The 20,147-nt window shown below is 41.3% G+C and overlaps 1 protein-coding gene across 7 annotated transcripts in view; it reads left to right on the forward strand.

The window, feature by feature from the left end:
• Positions 1-20,147, forward strand: part of ATP13A3 (ATPase 13A3) — a 105,720-nt gene that overhangs the window by 24,528 nt on the left and 61,045 nt on the right. For all 7 annotated transcript variants that reach the window (XM_073358999.1, XM_073358995.1, XM_073358998.1 and 4 more), the window contains 4 exons: positions 8,672-8,768; positions 11,495-11,668; positions 15,696-15,866; positions 16,287-16,357. In XM_073358999.1, coding sequence (XP_073215100.1) covers positions 8,672-8,768; positions 11,495-11,668; positions 15,696-15,866; positions 16,287-16,357 — 513 coding nt within the window. Of the gene's footprint in view, positions 1-8,671; positions 8,769-11,494; positions 11,669-15,695; positions 15,867-16,286; positions 16,358-20,147 lie in introns of those variants that run through there.

Below are 20,147 nucleotides of genomic sequence, written 5' to 3' on the forward strand. Positions count from 1 at the left end.
TGTGGGCAGACGTTGAAAGAGTGCCAATATTTCTCCCCTCCGCTTCCATCGCAAATCCAACCCCGACTATAATTACCATGGCTAGTCAGAGAAGTGACCCTTGATGTAGCCAGAGCTCTGCATATTAGAACTTATACTCCATACTGAACAGAAAGTTAAGGACAGTATGTGGAACACTGGGTGATATGTACAGTAGAACCACAGAGTTATGAACACCAGAGGTATGAACTGACCGGTCCACCACACATTGGAACCAGAAGTACACAATCAGGCAGCAGCAGAGATTCTCCCCCTCCCTCCCCCCCGCCAAAAAAAAAAAAAAAGACAAATACAGAACAGGACTATATTAAAAATAAACTACTTTTTAAAAAAAAAAGGAAAGCAGAATTTTTCTTCTGCATAATAAAGTTTCAAAGCTGTATGGAGTCAGTGTTCAGTTGTAACTTTTGAAAGAATAGCCATAACATTTTGTTCAGCGTTACGAACATTTCAGAGTTACGAACAACCTCTATTCCCGAGGTGTTCGTAACTCTGAGGTTCTACTGTACTGGTTGAATGTGTTGCTCAGGAAATGAGGTAATTGTATTAAAAATTATTGCTGGATCTAACAATATGAGTATAATTGTGGCCCTTCTGGTGTTCCTCACAGTATTTCCTAATTTTGACTAACCCTAACCCCACTATTCAGCCTCTCCTCTGTGTGGCTAACTTGTTAGAACATCACTGATTATAATAGGGAGATTGAGATACCTCAGTGTTTACTCTTGGCTTTTCCTAACTCTTCTCTTATAGCTCTGAAAGGATCAGGGGTTAAAACTGATCTGTATCTCTAGCCCTATGGTCACCGAAGTTCCTTAATAGCCTCTTCTGAGAGACTTTTATTTGGTGATTTACAGTTCACTGATCACCTTGCTATCTTGACAGGTTTCAGAGTAACAGCCGTGTTAGTCTGTATCTTGGTGAATCACAGATAAAAGCAAACATTAGTTATACCTGAGACCAGAATAAAAGAAAGGACAGGGACAGTTTTCCCCCCAGCTTTCCTCCTGTTCATCACAGTTGTTTTACATGAAGTTGCACAGGATGCAAATTGGGGCAAAATTTGTTCATTTGGATTCCACTATTTAATGTGTTGATAGATTAGTGATCTAACAAAGCAAAGTAAAATGGGCAATAGGACAGCAGATGAAATGTAGCACAGTAAAGTGAAAGTTAATGGTTGTTAGAAGGAATTAATTAAAATAATCATCCACTCTGATGGGTTCCAAAGTAGTTCCCACCTCTCAGGAACCTTTGGTTTGGCAGATGCACAAGATTCAAGTCCTTGTAACACATAGTTAGATTTTAAGGCCAGAAGGAACGACTGTAATCATGTCGACCAAACTCCTGCATAACACTGGCTACAGGACTTCCCTGAATTAATTCCTGTTTGACTTAGAGCAGATCTTTTAGAAAAACATCCAGTCTTGATTTAAAAATTGCCAATGATGAAGAATCCACCACAACCCTTGGTAAGTTGTTCCAGTGGTTAGTCACCCTCGCTCTTAAACATTTGCACCTTATTTCTAGTCTGAATTTGTTTAGCTTCAACTTTCAGTCACTGGAGGTTGTTTATACGTGTGTCTGCTAGACTGAAGAGCCCATTAGCAAATATTTGTTCCCCAAGTAGGTACTTGTGAACGATGATGTGAAGTCACCCATAACTTACTTTTTGTTCAACTAACTAAATAGGTCGAGTTCTTTGAGTCCATTTTAAGGCAGGTTTTCTAATCCTTTAATCTCATGGCTCTTCTCTGAACCCTCTCCAATTTATCAACATCCTTCTTGAATTGTGGACACCAGAAGTGGAAACCCCAATCCCCCCCCCCCCCCCCCCCCCCCCCCCCCCCCCCCCCCCCCCCCCAGAACCGAAGTAATATAACCTCCTTACTTCTTCTTGGTAGTCCCATGTTTATGCATCTAAGAAGTGCATTAGCCTTTTGGCCACAGTGTCGCACTGGGAGCTCATGTTCAGCTGATTATTCACTATGAGCCTCGCCCCCCATCCCCACCCCAAGGCTTTTTCAGAGTCACTGCTTCCCAGATAGTCCCCCATCCTGTAAGTGTGGCCTGCTTTCTTTGTTCCTAGATGTATGACTTTCTATTTGGCTGTATTAAAATGCATATTGTTTGCTTGTGCTAGTTTTCCATGCAATCCGGATTGCTCTGTATTAGTGACCTTTTCTCTTCATTATTTACCACTCCCCCAGTCTTTGTGTCATCTCCAAACTTTCAGTGATTTTGTTCTCTTCCAGGCCATTGATAAAAATATTAAATAGCATAAGCTAAAACTGAACCATATGGAACCGCACTAGAAACACACCAGATGATCATTCCCTATTTATAATTGCATTTTTGGACTTAATGGTTAGCCAGTTTTTAACCCATTTAATGTGTTCCATGTTAGTTTTGTATCGTTTTAGTTTTTCAATCAAAATATCGTGCAGTAGCAAGTCAAATTCTTTACAGAAGTCTAAGTGTATTATGTCAACAATATTTTAGCTAGTGTCTTATTTTAGTGTTACTTTGCAAGACAACTGAATATACAGGCCTTGTTCTGTACCTGGGCTTTAGACTTTAAAAAGGCTTTTGATAGATAAATTACCATGAAATGTTAAATTTAACAGATTATGTATATTTGTGCCTTTTTGCCTCGTTTGCACATTAGTGCAAATTAAAGTTTGAAATGAGGAATTGAGAATATTCGGAGGAGAATATAGTCACTTTGTATCATGGCTAGAACGCTTTTAACAATATCACATTTATTAATGTTGCCCAGCTTTGTAGCAGAGGACTATATTGGCAAGATGCTAGGAACATAAGCGCTTAAACCAGTTTGATACAATTTTTAATTTGTGTCTATGTGTATTCACTGTGATGCATTTAGAATAAGTAAAACATATTAATAAAACTATTCTTAAACTGTCGCTACTTGCTTTTTCTTTGCTTTCTCTTTCTCTCCACATCTGCCATCTTGTTTCTCATGTCATTTTTTCTCTCTCTCTTTCATTATGCCTTTTATTGGGTTCCCTCAACTTCCTTTTTTTTGGGGGGGGGCACTCTTCCTGTTCGCGCTGCTTTCCTTTATTCTCTTTCCTTCTAATCTTGACTCTCTTTTCTCCATGCTGTTGATAGAGCCAGCTGAACCTTGGCATTTTCCTCAGGTCCATGGCTGCCTGAAGACCAAAGTGCCTTGCTCTGTACCAGGGCCATGATTGGCAAAGAGGGGAGCTGATCCATTACCACAGCTGCTATTTGCAGGTGTCTGTTTCTGCTGATTTCTATGACTTATTTGTGCAGCAGGGAGTGGAGCAAGCTTCCACTCCCTGCTTTTGGAGGGCCTTCAGATTCCAGGAGCTGCTTCCTCTGGAGCACAGCTAGCGGGAGGGGAGATGTAGGGGGAGAGCAGCTGGTAGTGGTGAGATGAAGGAATTTTATCTGCTTAACATTAGTTCATGCTAGGAAAGTTTTGAGGACACACTACTTGTACTAACTGTTTGAATATTTGAGGTTGTGTCCTGGTCCCGCAAACTCTTATTCACATGAGTAGTTTTTACTCAGGGAGTTCCATTGGAAATAGTTGACAAGGTTTGCAGAATTGAACATTTAATTTGCAAATTGCAGCAGCTTTCTGATATTTGATAGGGTGAGGGCATGTTCATGTATTTACATTGGAATGCATATATTTATTGTTGTGGGTTCTGGTGGCTAGACAGCATGGTATGTGCATATTTGTATTAGTAAAGAAGATAGAACTTGTATGAGGGAGTAGTTTGTTATATTTTTATTAATTTTTAAAGTAACAGTCTTATTTCTGAAACAGGATTTTCAGTACCAAAATGAAAACGGTGTATCAGCATGCTTTGCCTTTTTTATTACTTTTTTGTCTGCCTAACAGTATAATAAAATACTTTGTTTATCTGTGCCATGTGGTTTGTGGAATGATTCCCAGTTTAAGAATTTAAACTGACCCAGTTTTGCAAACAGATATGCAAATATGAATAATCAAATTCCATTTATTCCTCTCCCCCTCAGTGCTTTCTCGGTGCCATTTATTCTTCTGCCCCTCAGTGTTGGCAACTGTTTGCTTTGGCTGGAGCTGTAGCCCACGAAACCTTAGGCTCAAAGAAATGTGTTAGTCTCTAAGATGCCACAAGTCCTCCTGTTCTTCTTGTTCTCATCAAGAATCGGACTCTGCCGTCGGGCACTGACACTGATAGTGCAGCAGAGTAACATGCATGTTTTGTTTAGGGATGGAGCAAGTTAGTTCCAGCATGAGAAATGGAAATCTTTTCTCACGACTGCTGTGAACTTTACTGTAAACTATAATTCATTACGTACCAAAAACTTTTCTGGTTATACAAACTGATTTGAAAAAAATCCTGTGACTTATCTGTGGTGCGTACATAAACTTGCATTTGACATGTGTTGTTATTCCAATGTTCAGTTTTGTTAGAAACCATTCATTAATTTAGGGCATTTTTTACTAATAACATTTCGAAGATGTTTTCCTCAGTTAAACAGACTTCAAAATTAATCTGCCGTGTAGTGAAGAACGTGCATGTGACAATTTTAATAAACTCAAATACCTGGTTTTAGAGAGTACTTTAACTGTTGTGTACTCCATGGAGCAGTGGTGTGCATCTGAAATTAAAAAAAAATATATGTAAAGTCAAACTAGAGTAATAGAAATTTACGCCAACAGTTCGATTTTAGTTGGTCATGTGAAAATGTCAGTTTAGCAGTGGAATGGGAAATTGAGTTTGTCGTATTTGTATTTTTATGACTGGAAGCATTTTTAGCAATGTAGACACCTTGAATGCATGACCAAAGTAAGTAGTCCAACTGGACTTTTAAAATTCATATATTTTTATTAGGAGAAATCATTTTAGCTCCACAGTGTTCTACAGAGGCCTGTCTTGTGCAGCCATGTCAACGAATTGTGCTAAAGCATAGTTTGAAGACAAATGGGGACACTCTAGCTCTACAGTACACTAGGTGTTAATACACTTTTCTGAATGATTTGTTTGTTGAGATTCTGCTTCCATTGGAACTGTGACAACTAATATTGTAGAAAGAGGTTACTTACTTGGTTCAAACGAATGTGGGAGGACATTGACACAGTTATTCAGCTGACTAGAAGTGATGTTTATTTAAAAAAAGGATAATAGAGAAATTATTTTTAATCTTTATTTCTTAGTGAGTCTTGTATTATTATCTAAGAACCTGATCCTGCAAGGAGTTCCCTGCAGATGGACTCCTGGACCCATTTGGGTCTCAGTTGACTTCAGTGGTTGTCTGTGTTGGAACATGGGCTGCCTGCACTGTTCTCCATGAGGGATCAAGGCCTAAGCATACAATAATACATGTTCTGTTATAGGTGGGGATGCAAGCACTCCCAATTAATGCTGCCTGATGGTTCCCTTCACCCTGTTTTCAGTCATTTTTAACATTGCCAAACTTTAACCATTTGGGTTGATATTTCAGCTAAAATGGTTTAGTCGTTTCCGAGAATGAAGCTAGGGAAAAACATGGTGTTTTGCCCATACTAAAAAATTCCAGTGACCTTCTTTGAGAAGCTTTTGCATCCTTATGCTTTGGAGCAGTGACTTGAATTTTGGCCGAGAGGTAGCTTTTGTGGCAGGGATATATATGCCTTTTGCCTTCTGTCAAGGTTCCTTTCCCCACTCTGAACTCTATGGTACAGATGTGGGGTCCTGCATGAAAAACCCCCTACGCTTATTTTTACCAGCTTAGGTAAAAACTTCCCCAAGGTACAAACTATTTTACCTTTTGCCCTTGGACTTTATTGCTGCCACTACCAAGTGTCTAACAAATATATAACAGGGAAAGAGCCTGCTTGGAAACGTCTTTCCCCCCAAAATCCTCCCAAACCCTACACCCCCTTTCCTGGGGAAGGCTTGATAAAAATCCTCACCAATTTGCATAGGCGAACACAGACCCAAACTCTTGGATCTTAAGAACAATGACAAAGCATTCAGTTTTCTTACAAGAAGACTTTTAATAGAAGAAAAAGTAAAAGAATCACCTCTGTAAAATCAGGATGGTAAATACCTTACAGGGTAATCAGATTCAAAACATAGAGAATCCCTCTAGGCAAAACTTTAAGTTACAAAAAGACACAAAAACAGGAATATACATTCCATTCAGCACAACTTATTTTATCAGCCATTTAAAAAAACAGAATCTAATGCATCTCTAACTAGATTGCTTATTAGCCCTTTACAGGAGTTCTAACCTGCATTCCTGCTCTGGTCCCGGCAAAAGCAACACCCCACTCCAGCTTTGAAAGTATCTTGTCTCCTCATTGGTCATTGTGGTCAGGTGCCAGCGAGGTTATCCTAGCTTCTTAACCCTTTACAGGTGACAGGGTTTTTCCTCTGGCCAGGAGGGATTTGAAGGTGTTTACCCTTCCCTTTATATTTATGACACCTTCCACATGAAAATCTGCCCAAATTTGGCCAAGTGATAAGTTTTTGAAACATCGCAGTTCACACATGCTCAATTTTGACTTGCTAGGGCTTTGCGGCTACATTCACTGAAGATTCTCTCTTCACTGGACATGCTCCAGCCTAGGGCTGACTTTCACTGCAATTGCAGTTGGGGCTGGGGCTGGGCATAGGAACTGAGAGCAGGGCGCCTCTCAGCAGTGTGGAGGGAAAAGCTGCCTCATTCAAATGCAGAAGGGGCAAGAAATGGAAAGGAGTGGGGTGGGGAGAGGGGGCAGACACTGGCACTGCCTGGGCAAGGGGATTGGGACTGAGAGCTGGTGGGGTGAGGGAAAGACAGGGAGCAAGAGAGGGAAGCAGTTTGATGAGAACTGGGAACCCATGTGGGGTGAGGAAAGGAGTTGGAGGGGGCAGATACAGATGAATGCTGGAAAGGAGAGAACTGGGCTGGGCTGGGCAAAGAGACTGAAAAAGGAGGGAGATGGGGAGCCAGTGGGGCTGAGAAATGTGGGCAGGAGTAACTGGAGGCTGGGGTGGAGAGGTCCATCTAGCCCAGTGTCCTGTCTTCTGACAGTGGCCTGTGCCAGGTGCCCCAGAGGCAATGAACAGAACAGATAATCATCAAGTGATCCATCCCCTGTCGCCCATTCCCAGGGTCTGGCAAATCCTGCCCATCGTGGCTAATAGCCATTGATGGATCTATCCTCCGTGAATTTATCTAGTTCTTTTTTGAACCCTGTTATAGTCTTGGCCTTCACAGCATCCTCTGGCAAGGAGTTCCACAGGTTGACTGTGCGTTGTGTGAAGAAATACTGCCTTCCATTTGTTTTAAACCTGCTGCCTGTTAATTTCATTTTGGTGACCCCTAGTTCTTGTGTTATGAGAACCATGCCAGCAGACCTTGGGCATAAAAAGGTTGGAGACTACTGCTATGCAGTTTTTTCCACACTATCCCTTGTCATAGAATCGTAGGACTGGAAGGGACCTCGAGAGGTCATCTAGTCCAGCCCCCTGCACTCCTGGGGAAATAATCCTATGGCCACTACTTCTCCTCCAAGCCACTTCTCAATTCTTGATGTCTGGTGTGTACCCTGCAAGAAACTGTCCATCTGTTATGGCTAGGATGAATGTCCATTGGATAGTTAATATTTAATTGTAAAAGAAAGCACCTTTCTAATGAGACAGAAACATCAATGTGGGCACGTAATAAACTCACATAACTGTGTGACCAAACTACTGTTACCCTTGTCACCCTCGACTTTCCGCCTTCTCTTTTGTTTGTTACTCACTTCTTGTCTTTTTTTGAGTCTGGAAATGGTTTGTCTGGGCAGTGACTGTCTTTCTGTATATTTGTTCAGCACCTAGAGTGGTGTGGGGCCCTTGGGTGCTGTCACAATATCAAAATAAATAAATAAATAAAAATAAGAATTTCTAATTCTTGTGTTCTGTTTAGTACTGCTCTCCAGCTGTGCATTTCCATCTCCATAAGAATCTAAAAATACAGTTCATACTAAGGATATATAATGGTGTGTATGTTTATTGAGGTGCTTTAGTTTTGATGTTGGAATATAATAATAATAAATTAAAATGCAGTTAGAGGTTTCAGCCAATTTCAAGTAGAAATTAAAGGACGGCTTTATGGCCAGGGCACTGAACTTAGAGTGAGGATATTTGGGTTCAGTTCTTGGTTCTGCCACAGATTTCCTGTGTGACCCTTGGGTAAATCATTTAATCTCTATATATCTTGGTTCCGCATCTTTAAAATGAAGATATTTTCATACGTTACAGGGGTGTTGTGAGAATAAACTCACTAATATTAGTGAGGCATCTAAGTGGCTAGAAGTGCATTTTTAGTTATATCTGTTTCCATTTGTCAAATAACAATTTATAGACTTCTAGACTAAGATTGGGTTTTGAAATATTTTTTTAAAGTTAACTATTTTAGTGGACATTTTTGTCTATTGAACAGCAAAATACTTTAACATATACTATGGTCACATATTCTGTTAAGAATTAGATGAAAGCAGGTTGGGTGTCCGTGCATTTCATGTACATGCATGTTGTGAATGTAGTTATGCCAGTGAAACATCAAAAGTTAATGCATGTGCACAGTAGTCAAAATATGGCTTCAACTGGGTTTTTTTTAATACTTCTCTTGCTAGAGGTCTTCCGGTATCTGAAGTTGAGAAGTTCCACATCTCAGTAAACATGGAAAAGGAAGAAAAGAAGACTGTCAATACAGGCGAGGAGGATGAGATGGTAATCAGTTTTACGGTCTCGTTTCACAAATTGAAGAAAATGTTGCTTTTCTGTTTGGGGCATATTGCTTTAGGCACAGTCCTCATGAGCCCCTTCTGGAATCATAGAGGACTAATCTTGGGGTACGAATTTCCATTTATTCAAACTCCTAAAGAGAGTATGAAGAACCAAGCAGATCTGTACAGCCAAAACTCTAACCAGTCCCACAGTGTATTTTACTTCTCAATACCCTTTGAAAGGAAAATTGCAGTGAAGTGTTTCATAAAAACAAATTGTGGCCCTGCTCCCTTGTGGTAGGGAGCCTGGCTAGAGCTGTGGGCCTGGTTGTGCTCTGTGCACACACTTGGCACACTTACCCAGATGCAGTTCCTGTCCCAAGAATATGGTGACCATATTTCCCAAAGGGAAAACGGGACACTGTGTGGGGCTAGACTGACCCAACCCCCCCGCCCTTGTGAGGGGCTGGCCCGAGCCACTTGCCTGAGCACACCTGCTCCCCGTGCAAGGCTGGGGCTGGCGTTGCTGCTTGCCCGAGCCCTGCATCATTCTCCCCCCTCCCCCGACCCCCATCCCCTGCACCCGGGGCTGGCATTGTAGCTCAGCCCCACCCAGCATGTTCCTCTGCATCCAACTTTTTTGACAAAACTGAGCATTTGTCCCATTTGTACGTGTCCCATTTGCATTGGTCCCGTTGGCACTTGCCAGCTGATCACGTTGGCAAGAATAAATGGGACAAACACCCATTTTTGCCAAAAAAGTCGGGATGGCTGGAACAGGGCTTAAAGAAGGGACTGTTCCGGTCAAAACCCTAAAAAACCCCAACCTTTTGACGAAAATAAATGAGTTCTAGCAATTAGAGTGTGATGATGTTTCAAAAAGAGATTTTGCAGATACCTTTAGGTGTTAATATTTTCATAAATGTGAATGATGCTGGTGGGTCTCAAAGATCGCTTCCATTTTACTGATACTACAGAACAGGAAATTTGTTCCATGTAATATGAGACAGAGGAAATACCGCTCAGCATCTGAAAGTTTCCTTTGAGTTACTGCACGGAAACACTCAGCCAAATTTTTGTGCCTCAGGCTGTACCCAGATAGTGATAGGACTTACCCTTGATTGTTAATTTATTATCCTAAGAGGCACTTCATATTTTTGTGTAATTTGTTCTTCATTGTAACAAGAGAGTACTCTGAATATTGCTTCCTACTAGGAGGTGAGTGGACTTTCTCCAGTTGCCACAGTAACTGCTGTCTTTGGAGCGTGGTTGGGGTTTTTTTTGGCTGTGTCTCATGCTAGTGTTTCACCAGCTGTACATAAGCGTTACAGTGGGTAGCCCTACTTCCAAAACAATATGTTCCCAAGTATCATTTGGGTGAGAAGTACCTTCTTACGATTAGAGGCTTGGCTGTATTACATTTTAAGATGAAATAAGAGTAACGTAGTTCATTCCTTCCTCCCATTCCCAACTACCCCCTTTTTATTTCCTCCCCAGAGAATGAAAACCATTTGTCAGTCAGCCTGATTTAAATCAGCAATTTAAATCATGCATTAAATCTCCAAGTAGACAATGTTGATTTAAGTCCTCGATTTGGATCAACTTCTACTTGTTATTTTCTAAAGAAGATGCTTTTTCGTTGATTGCATAATAACTGTTAAAACATGCTAATTTACAGCTAAATAGAGCCTTTACACGAGATTTGGTACATCTTTTTGCGGCCTGGGAGGGTACACTATAACTATATACATTTACTGAAGCAATTATACAGCTTAATATGTTCAGATTATTATTAATTGCACATTTTAGTATGTTAGAAAATGGTGAATGATATGCTATTTTATAGATAATTAACCTTTTGCTCATGATTTGTGTCAAGTTGCATTAGGATGGTAACTGAAATTTAAGTAAACACCCAAAACAGCATCTAAAATTTATTTTTATTAAACAAAACAAGCCCTTACTACAATACATGACCTATAGTGCCCTATCTATAAAGCTTGACCTAAAAATTAGATGTTTTACCTGTGATTCTTTCTTCATATAGAAAAGCAGTCTTTAACTCAAAGATTTTGATAGAGGCTCATGTATTCAGCATATTTTTTATTGTTTTAAGATATTTTAGTAAGTTTAGGTCTTAACATATTTTATATTAAATTCAGATGTCATTTTAACAGGTTTATTTTTAAAAACTATGCAATTTAAATAAAATAAAAAAGAAGATTTAAATCAATTTTTTTTTCAAAAAATTATCAATTGTATCCACCCTAGTTTGTTGTCTGATTGTGAGCAGAAAGAAGAATACTAAACTGTTCACAGCTGTTGTTGGGGCGTAGAGCAGGCTTGCATGCCATGTTCCCTTACATCTTCAGAACCATGGACCAGAACTGGGTCCTTAAAAACTAAAGGTTAGATTGTAACGTAAGTTTCCCTGCATAGCTCCCTCAGCAGTCTGGGGAGGAGTCTGTTTCTGTATTGCAGTGTTTTTAAATTGGGTTTAGCACTTCTATGGGTTTTAATGAGTCTATGTGCATCAGACTGAACAAAGCAGTTGCCACACTATAGTAAATAAACTTTTTTGAACCCTCCCCCTAGCAAAGAAAAGGAGGAAAAACCTTTGAAATATGACACATTTATCTGCCACAGTTTGTAACTGGTTACTACTGAATTTTTCAGCCAAAGCAATTAAGGATATCTTTGTTCATTATTTGTTTCCCTGTTTCCGTACAGGAGATTTATGGTTATAATCGGTGCCCCTGGAAGCTAGTTTTAGTTGCTATAGGGGTGCTTTGTACTGGTGGCTTCCTCCTCCTCCTCCTCTACTGGATGCCTGAGTGGCGTGTGAGAGCAACGTGCAAAAGGACTACACTTAAAGACTGTGAAGTGGTGCTACTGAGAACAACTGTAAGTTTGTACACTGAATGTGCTCTAGTTTTGTAAATGCAGTGATTGAACAGAAAAGTTAGAGGTAGTAGTTATCAGCTCTTGGGCTAGTGATATTACTTTCTTTGCATCACGGTTTATAAATAAATGATGGGTGTAGTTTGCCAGTTGTAAGCAAATTGAAAACTTGAAGGAGGCTTTGGGAGCCCTGGAGCTGCAGCTGCTTCAGAGGCTGTGGGGGAGAGCAGCGTGGCCGGAAGTGGAGAGACTCTGGCCCCACCTCTTCCCTTCTGGCTCTGCTGGCTGTGCTGCCTCTCCTTGCCCCCTCTGTTGTGGGGCAGGGGCATGTTCAACCTCTCCATCTCTATACCCGTTCATAAGCCAACCCCCTTCTCCGACGCTTCCCTTTTTTACCAAAAAAATTCGCCTTATGAATGAGTATATTCAGTAGTTTTCTTTTGTATAGAAGATTTCAGGAACTGATTAGACCTAGGTTTTGGAAGGCCGTGAGCTGAGGCTGTTGATGCACTGGCCTTAGAGTTTTGTATAGCATAATATAGAGGTTCTCAAGCTACCGTCAGTGGTGTGCAGAGCAGCTTCTGTCACAATGGTGCAGCATCCATCACGCATCTAACAGTAATGCTTTCTTCTAGTTGTGGCCCTTGTTCAGGACTGCTGGGATTTCCAGCAGTTTTTTTGCTCATTTCTAACCCTTAAGAAAGCTCTGGACCTCTTTTCATGTCTGTCTTTCTCCAATGTTTCTTTTATATAAATTCAGCAATGAACAGTTGTGCAGATAACACCAAATTGGAGAGATAGTCTATATGGAAGAGGACAGAAGTAAACTACAAAGTGACATGGAGAGGTTAGAGCATCAGGGATTGCAGGTTATGAGTGGATATCTGGTATTAATTACTTACTTAAATCAATGTCAAGTCCTGTAGAAAGGAAGAGGATATAAACAGGAGAAGTGCAAAACATGGGGACAAAGCTGTGCAACACTATCTTCATATTAAAGCAAGATTATTGCATCCATTCTACTTATTCCCACATATATTACATACGAAAATGTCTCTGGCACTCCAGGGGCTAGAAGTAGGTGTTATGGATCCCATTGGGAAACTGGAAATTTCCCTCTTCCAATGATATAAAGCTTGTGTATAGAAAAGCTTGTTACGACCCAAGGCTAGATCTTGCTTGTCTTGGGCTTTGGTCCGGTGTAATTTTAGGGAAGATGCCATGTTTTTCAGGATGAAGTTTCTCTGGCAGATTAATTTCAAAATAAAATGGTACCTGCTGTCTGTTAATGAATTTTGGAAGCTAGAATAGGGCCCAGAGTAGTAGGTTTCCTGGGCAGGAGGAGGCAGACAAAGGTGTGGAGTGAATTTATCACATAATTCTGCAATTTATCACATGGCTTTGCCACTTCACATGGACATTGTGACGGGTTGGGCCACAGAAACCCCCTTTGTGACTGCCACCTGATGTGCTGAGACTACCTCTGAGCCTGTTTTCCCGGCCAGCTTGGGACGTCAGTGCCCTGCCTGGATGTGCCAGACACGCCAGCCTGCTGCAAACACAGACCCAGGTCTGAACCCTGTTCCCCAAAAGCTGCAGGCTTAACTGAAAACAGCTTAAGAAGTGTTCCTGTATCCAGCACTCAGATACCCAACTGCCAATGGGGTCCAAACCCCAAATAAATCAATTTTACCCTGTATAAAGCTTATACAGGGTAAACTCATAAATTGTTCGCCCTCTATAACACTGATAGAGAGGTATGCACAGCTGTCCCCCCCCCCCTCCCCAGGTATAAAGACATACTCTGGGTTAATTAATAAGTAAAAAATGATTTTATTAAATACAAAATTTAGGATTTAAGTGGTTCCAAGTAGTAACAGACCGAACAAAGTACATTGCCAAGCAAAATAAAATAAAACACGCAAGTCTAAGCCTAATACAGTAAGAAAGTGATACAGGTAAATCTCACCCTCAGAGATGTTCCAATAAGCTTCTTTTACAGACTAGCCTCCTTCTAGTCTGGGTCCAGCAATCACTCTCACCCCTGTAGGTACTGTCCTTTGTTCCAGTTTCTTTCAGGTATTCTTTGGGGGTGGAGAGGCTACCTCTTGAGCCAGCTGAAGACAAAATGGAGGGGTCTCTCAGGGCTTTATATAGTTTCTCTCTTGTGGGTGGAAACCCTCCCTCCCCCTGTGTAGAATCCCTCTACAAGATGGAAGGCGAAAAACCTCCAGGGCCTTCCAATCTGCCCTGGAGGAAAATTCCTTCCCGACCCCAAATATGGCGATCAGCTAAACCCTGAGCATATGGGCAAGATTCATCAGCCAGATACTACAGAAAATTCTTTCCCGGGTAACTTGGATCTTACCCCATCTAAAAACCCATCACAGGCCATTGGGCCTATTTACCATGAATATTTAATTACCAAAACCATGTTATCCCATCATACCATCTCCTCCATAAACTTATCGAGTTTAATCTATCTTGCTTTAAGATTAAACTCGATAAGTTTATGGAGGAGATGGTATGATGGGATAACATGGTTTTGGTAATTAAATATTCATGGTAAATAGGCCCAATGGCCTGTGATGGGTTTTTAGATGGGGTAAGATCCAAGTTACCCGGGAAAGAATTTTCTGTAGTATCTGGCTGATGAATCTTGCCCATATGCTCAGGGTTTAGCTGATCGCCATATTTGGGGTCGGGAAGGAATTTTCCTCCAGGGCAGATTGGAAGGCCCTGGAGGTTTTTCGCCTTCCTCTGTAGCATGGGGCACGGGTCACTTGCTGGAGGATTCTCTGCTCCTTGAGGTCTTCAAACTACAATTTGAGGACTTCAATAGCACAGATATAGGTGTGAGGTCTTTTTTAGGAGTGGTGGGTGAAATTCTGTGGCCTGCATTGTGCAGGAGGTCAGACTAGATGATCATAATGGTCCCTTCTGGCCTAAATATCTATGAATCTATGAGTTTTGGAGTCACCTGGGCAAGTCACATGTCCATGCATGACTTAGTTCTCTACAGAACGTTCCCTGGAAATCTTAGATGTGGATTGGCTTCTATTAAAGTCTATTGTCAGATTAAGTGTTTCTTGATTGGGCACTTACTGAGAATAGTCTTTGCTCAAGAAGCTGACCAAATGCTTCACTGAGGCTACTTAAAATCAAACAAGTACACAGCCAATATTCAGAACTTTGAATACAAAAATGATACATGCATACAAATAGGGTGAATATATTCAGTAGATCATAAACTTTGCAGAGATATGTTACATGGCACATGTAGCATAAAACATATTCCAGTTATGTCATTTTTACATTCATAAGCATATTTCTATAAAGCATTATGGGGTGCAACGTCACAGACATCACCTCCACATTTGGGAGTGCTATGCATGTATTTATTAATCCCCCCACCCCACTTTTAAAAATTAAGGTTGAAAGTTTTTGCAGAACACTCACAAAAAATGCCATAATTTCTATACAATATATGTTATACTTCAGAATAGCTCAGAAATAGGAAAACATGGAGATGAATAGTTAAAGGGTGCGGCCGTTTCACTCATGCCGTTCCTTCTGTGTTTCCTATCCCCTATACAAGTGACACCTCCCCACTTAGCGTAAACCAGTCCCCCTTGTACTCTGAAATAATAAATTATTGTGGAATTTATGGAAGAAATACCATGCCATTTATTTATAAAAAACGAAAGATTTCAAAACTAAGTCTGAGGGTTCACTAGCACACACCAGAGCTTTGAAAGTTTTCTGCTAGTGTTACGTGGAGTTAGAGTGGTAAAATGTTTTATAAATAAAAGGGAAAACCTTGTCCTTGGGGTAATTTGTTATCAATCCCATGGTATCTTTCATTTCTGTAAGTATATGTGGACCTTGCTAATTGACTTGTTTTCCAACTGACATTGGTACTTATTAAAGAAAAGAAAAATGTCCCTAGGTTCACTTTTATGCATCCTTACAAGGTATTAAACAGTATTCTGCAATTTGTTTCTCTATTAACAATTTTTTTCTTTGTTAGGATGAATTCAGGATATGGTTTTGTGCAAGGATTCGTATTGTGCTTTCTCGGGGAGACAACCCATTACAGAATCCTCAATCTATTGAAGACAAAGTTTCAAATGGCCATAGTGATCATTTATGTGAAAGCCCTGCTGAAGAGAATAGAAACGACCCAAACAAATATTCTCCTGTAAGTGGACCTGTGGTATCTGAATCCTTAATCTTCAAGGCAGCTATGAAAAGAATATATATTATGCACACAGTACAATACATGTGACCTGCTTAGACTGCCAAAGAGGTCAGTTGGTTGAGGTAGGGAAATGTGCTCTTATATTTAAAGTCACAAAGTATAACAGATCTTGTGTGTCAGTATATTGTGGGATTAATGAAAGAATAAGACTATTGAAAAGTAAACTATCTTGTATAAAATATATTGTCAGTATAGCAGAGAGCACACAGGAAACATTTTGTATTTCATTTTTAAAACTTATAGTGTACCTAATTTAAGTTCAGTTTTGTTATAAATTTTTAACAGTGATACTAAATTAAATAGAAATCAGGTGTTGAACAGTGCCAGCTTAATACCTAAAGGCATGTATTTGCCTTACAGATTCGCTATTTCACACACCACAGCGTAAAATATTTCTGGAATGATGCAGTCCAAAGTTTTGACTTCAAAAAGTAAGAATACTTCTTTTTTACCCTTGCCTTGCAGAGCAAGTATACATATTTTTTTGGTAGCCATAACTGTGTTCCCAAAAAGCTTATAAAAATGACAGGTTTCAGAGGAACAGCCGTGTTAGTCTGTATTCGCAAAAAGAAAAGGAGTACTTGTGGCACCTTAGAGACTAACCAATTTATTTGAGCATGAGCTTTCGTGAGCTACAGCTCACTTCATCAGATGTTTACCGTGGAAACTGCAGCAGACTTTATATACACACAGAAATCATGAAACAATACCTCCTCCCACCCCACTGTCCTGCTGGTAATAGCTTATCTAAAGTGATCAACAGGTGGGCCATTTCCAGCACAAATCCAGGTTTTCTCACCCTCCACCCCCCCACACAAATTCACTCTCCTGCTGGTGCTAGCCCATCCAAAGTGACAACTCTTTACATAATCAAGTCGGGCTATTTCCTGCATAGATCAAGGTTTTCTCACATCCCCCCCACCCCCATACACACACAAACTCACTCTCCTGCTGGTAATAGCTCATCTAAACTGACCATTCTCCAGGTTTAAATCCAAGTTAAACCAGAACATCTGGGGGGGGGGGGGTAGGAAAAAGCAAGAGGAAACAGGCTACCTTGCATAATGACTTAGCCACTCCCAGTCTCTATTTAAGCCTAAATTAATAGTATCCAATTTGCAAATGAATTCCAATTCAGCAGTTTCTCGCTGGAGTCTGGATTTGAAGTTTTTTTGTTTTAAGATAGCGACCTTCATGTCTGTGATTGCGTGACCAGAGAGATTGAAGTGTTCTCCGACTGGTTTATGAATGTTATAATTCTTGACATCTGATTTGTGTCCATTTATTCTTTTACGTAGAGACTGTCCAGTTTGACCAATGTACATGGCAGAGGGGCATTGCTGGCACATGATGGCATAGATCACATTGGTGGATGTGCAGGTGAACGAGCCTCTGATAGTGTGGCTGATGTTATTAGGCCCTGTGATGGTGTCCCCTGAATAGATATGTGGGCACAATTGGCAACGGGCTTTGTTGCAAGGATAAGTTCCTGGGTTAGTGGTTCTGTTGTGTGGTATGTGGTTGTTGGTGAGTATTTGCTTCAGGTTGCGGGGCTGTCTGTAGGCAAGGACTGGCCTGTCTCCCAAGACTTGTGAGAGTGTTGGGTCATCCTTTAGGATAGGTTGTAGATCCTTAATAATGCGTTGGAGGGGTTTTAGTTGGGGGCTGAAGGTGACGGCTAGTGGCGTTCTGTTATTTTCTTTGTTAGGCCTATCCTGTAGTAGGTAACTTCTGGGAACTCTTCTGGCTCTATCAATCTGTTTCTTTACTTCTGCAGGTGGGTATTGTAGTTGTAAGAAAGCTTGACAGAGATCTTGTAGGTGTTTGTCTCTGTCTGAGGGGTTGGAGCAAATGCGGTTGTATCGCAGAGCTTGGCTGTAGACGATGGATCGTGTGGTGTGGTCAGGGTGAAAGCTGGAGGCATGCAGGTAGGAATAGCGGTCAGTAGGTTTACGGTATAGGGTGGTGTTTATGTGGCCATTGTTTATTAGCACTGTAGTGTCCAGGAAGTGGATCTCTTGTGTGGACTGGACCAGGCTGAGGTTGGTGGTGGGATGGAAATTGTTGAAATCATGGTGGAATTCCTCAAGGGCTTCTGGAATTCCTCAAGGGCTTCCTGGACACTACAGTGCTAATAAACAATGGCCACATAAACACCACCCTATACCGTAAACCTACTGACCGCTATTCCTACCTGCATGCCTCCAGCTTTCACCCTGACCACACCACACGATCCATCGTCTACAGCCAAGCTCTGCGATACAACCGCATTTGCTCCAACCCCTCAGACAGAGACAAACACCTACAAGATCTCTGTCAAGCTTTCTTACAACTACAATACCCACCTGCAGAAGTAAAGAAACAGATTGATAGAGCCAGAAGAGTTCCCAGAAGTTACCTACTACAGGACAGGCCTAACAAAGAAAATAACAGAACGCCACTAGCCGTCACCTTCAGCCCCCAACTAAAACCCCTCCAACGCATTATTAAGGATCTACAACCTATCCTAAAGGATGACCCAACACTCTCACAAGTCTTGGGAGACAGGCCAGTCCTTGCCTACAGACAGCCCCGCAACCTGAAGCAAATACTCACCAACAACCACATACCACACAACAGAACCACTAACCCAGGAACTTATCCTTGCAACAAAGCCCGTTGCCAATTGTGCCCACATATCTATTCAGGGGACACCATCACAGGGCCTAATAACATCAGCCACACTATCAGAGGCTCGTTCACCTGCACATCCACCAATGTGATCTATGCCATCATGTGCCAGCAATGCCCCTCTGCCATGTACATTGGTCAAACTGGACAGTCTCTACGTAAAAGAATAAATGGACACAAATCAGATGTCAAGAATTATAACATTCATAAACCAGTCGGAGAACACTTCAATCTCTCTGGTCACGCAATCACAGACATGAAGGTCGCTATCTTAAAACAAAAAAACTTCAAATCCAGACTCCAGCGAGAAACTGCTGAATTGGAATTCATTTGCAAATTGGATACTATTAATTTAGGCTTAAATAGAGACTGGGAGTGGCTAAGTCATTATGCAAGGTAGCCTGTTTCCTCTTGCTTTTTCCTACCCCCCCCCCCCCCCAGATGTTCTGGTTTAACTTGGATTTAAACCTGGAGAATGGTCAGTTTAGATGAGCTATTACCAGCAGGAGAGTGAGTTTGTGTGTGTATGGGGGTGGGGGGGATGTGAGAAAACCTTGATCTATGCAGGAAATAGCCCGACTTGATTATGTAAAGAGTTGTCACTTTGGATGGGCTAGCACCAGCAGGAGAGTGAATTTGTGTGGGGGGGTGGAGGGTGAGAAAACCTGGATTTGTGCTGGAAATGGCCCACCTGTTGATCACTTTAGATAAGCTATTACCAGCAGGACAGTGGGGTGGGAGGAGGTATTGTTTCATGATTTCTGTGTGTATATAAAGTCTGCTGCAGTTTCCACGGTAAACATCTGATGAAGTGAGCTGTAGCTCACGAAAGCTCATGCTCAAATAAATTGGTTAGTCTCTAAGGTGCCACAAGTACTCCTTTTCTTTTTATAAAAATGACAGTATTCCAGTACTGTTTTCCAATTCTGTTTTCTTGTGAATCTTTCTCTGGTTTGAGCCTTTTCCATCTCCCTAATGAACTTCAGGACTTTCTTGATTGCTAGCAGGGGTCTTGTATAATCCACTGACTAGCACACCACATCTCTAAGAGTATAGTTGATGCCTGGGGCTGGCCTGTGCCAGCTGACTTGGGCTTGCAGAATTGGGCTGTGGGGCTGGTTTATTGCAGTGTAGACGTTCCAGCTCTGGTTGAGCCTGGACATCTACGCTGCAATTAAATAGCCCTGCGAGCCCAAGTCATCTGGCATAGGCCAGCCATGAGTTTTTAACTGCAATCTAGACATACCCTAAGAAGGCTTGGTTTGTTGTTGGGGAAGGAGTGTAGCCTACTGATGTGTTCTGTGCCCCACTATATGTGTGTTCCTCCTTCCCGGCCCATATTGAGCCATCCTGCCCTGAGGCACTGCTGGAGTTGGTGAGAATTCTGCATGTGAAATGTGAGCAAGCTTAGGTCCTCTGTCTGGATCATGGGTCTAGGTGCTCAAAACTCTCTCAACCACTGTTCTGAATGACTTCCACTTCCTGGGATCACAGCATTGGGGCCTATCACTTCTGAGACTTTTTATTTACATCTTATTTTGAGTAGAATCT

This window comes from Lepidochelys kempii, chromosome 9, assembly GCF_965140265.1.
Source record: "Lepidochelys kempii isolate rLepKem1 chromosome 9, rLepKem1.hap2, whole genome shotgun sequence".
NCBI classification, from domain to species: domain Eukaryota; kingdom Metazoa; phylum Chordata; order Testudines; family Cheloniidae; genus Lepidochelys; species Lepidochelys kempii.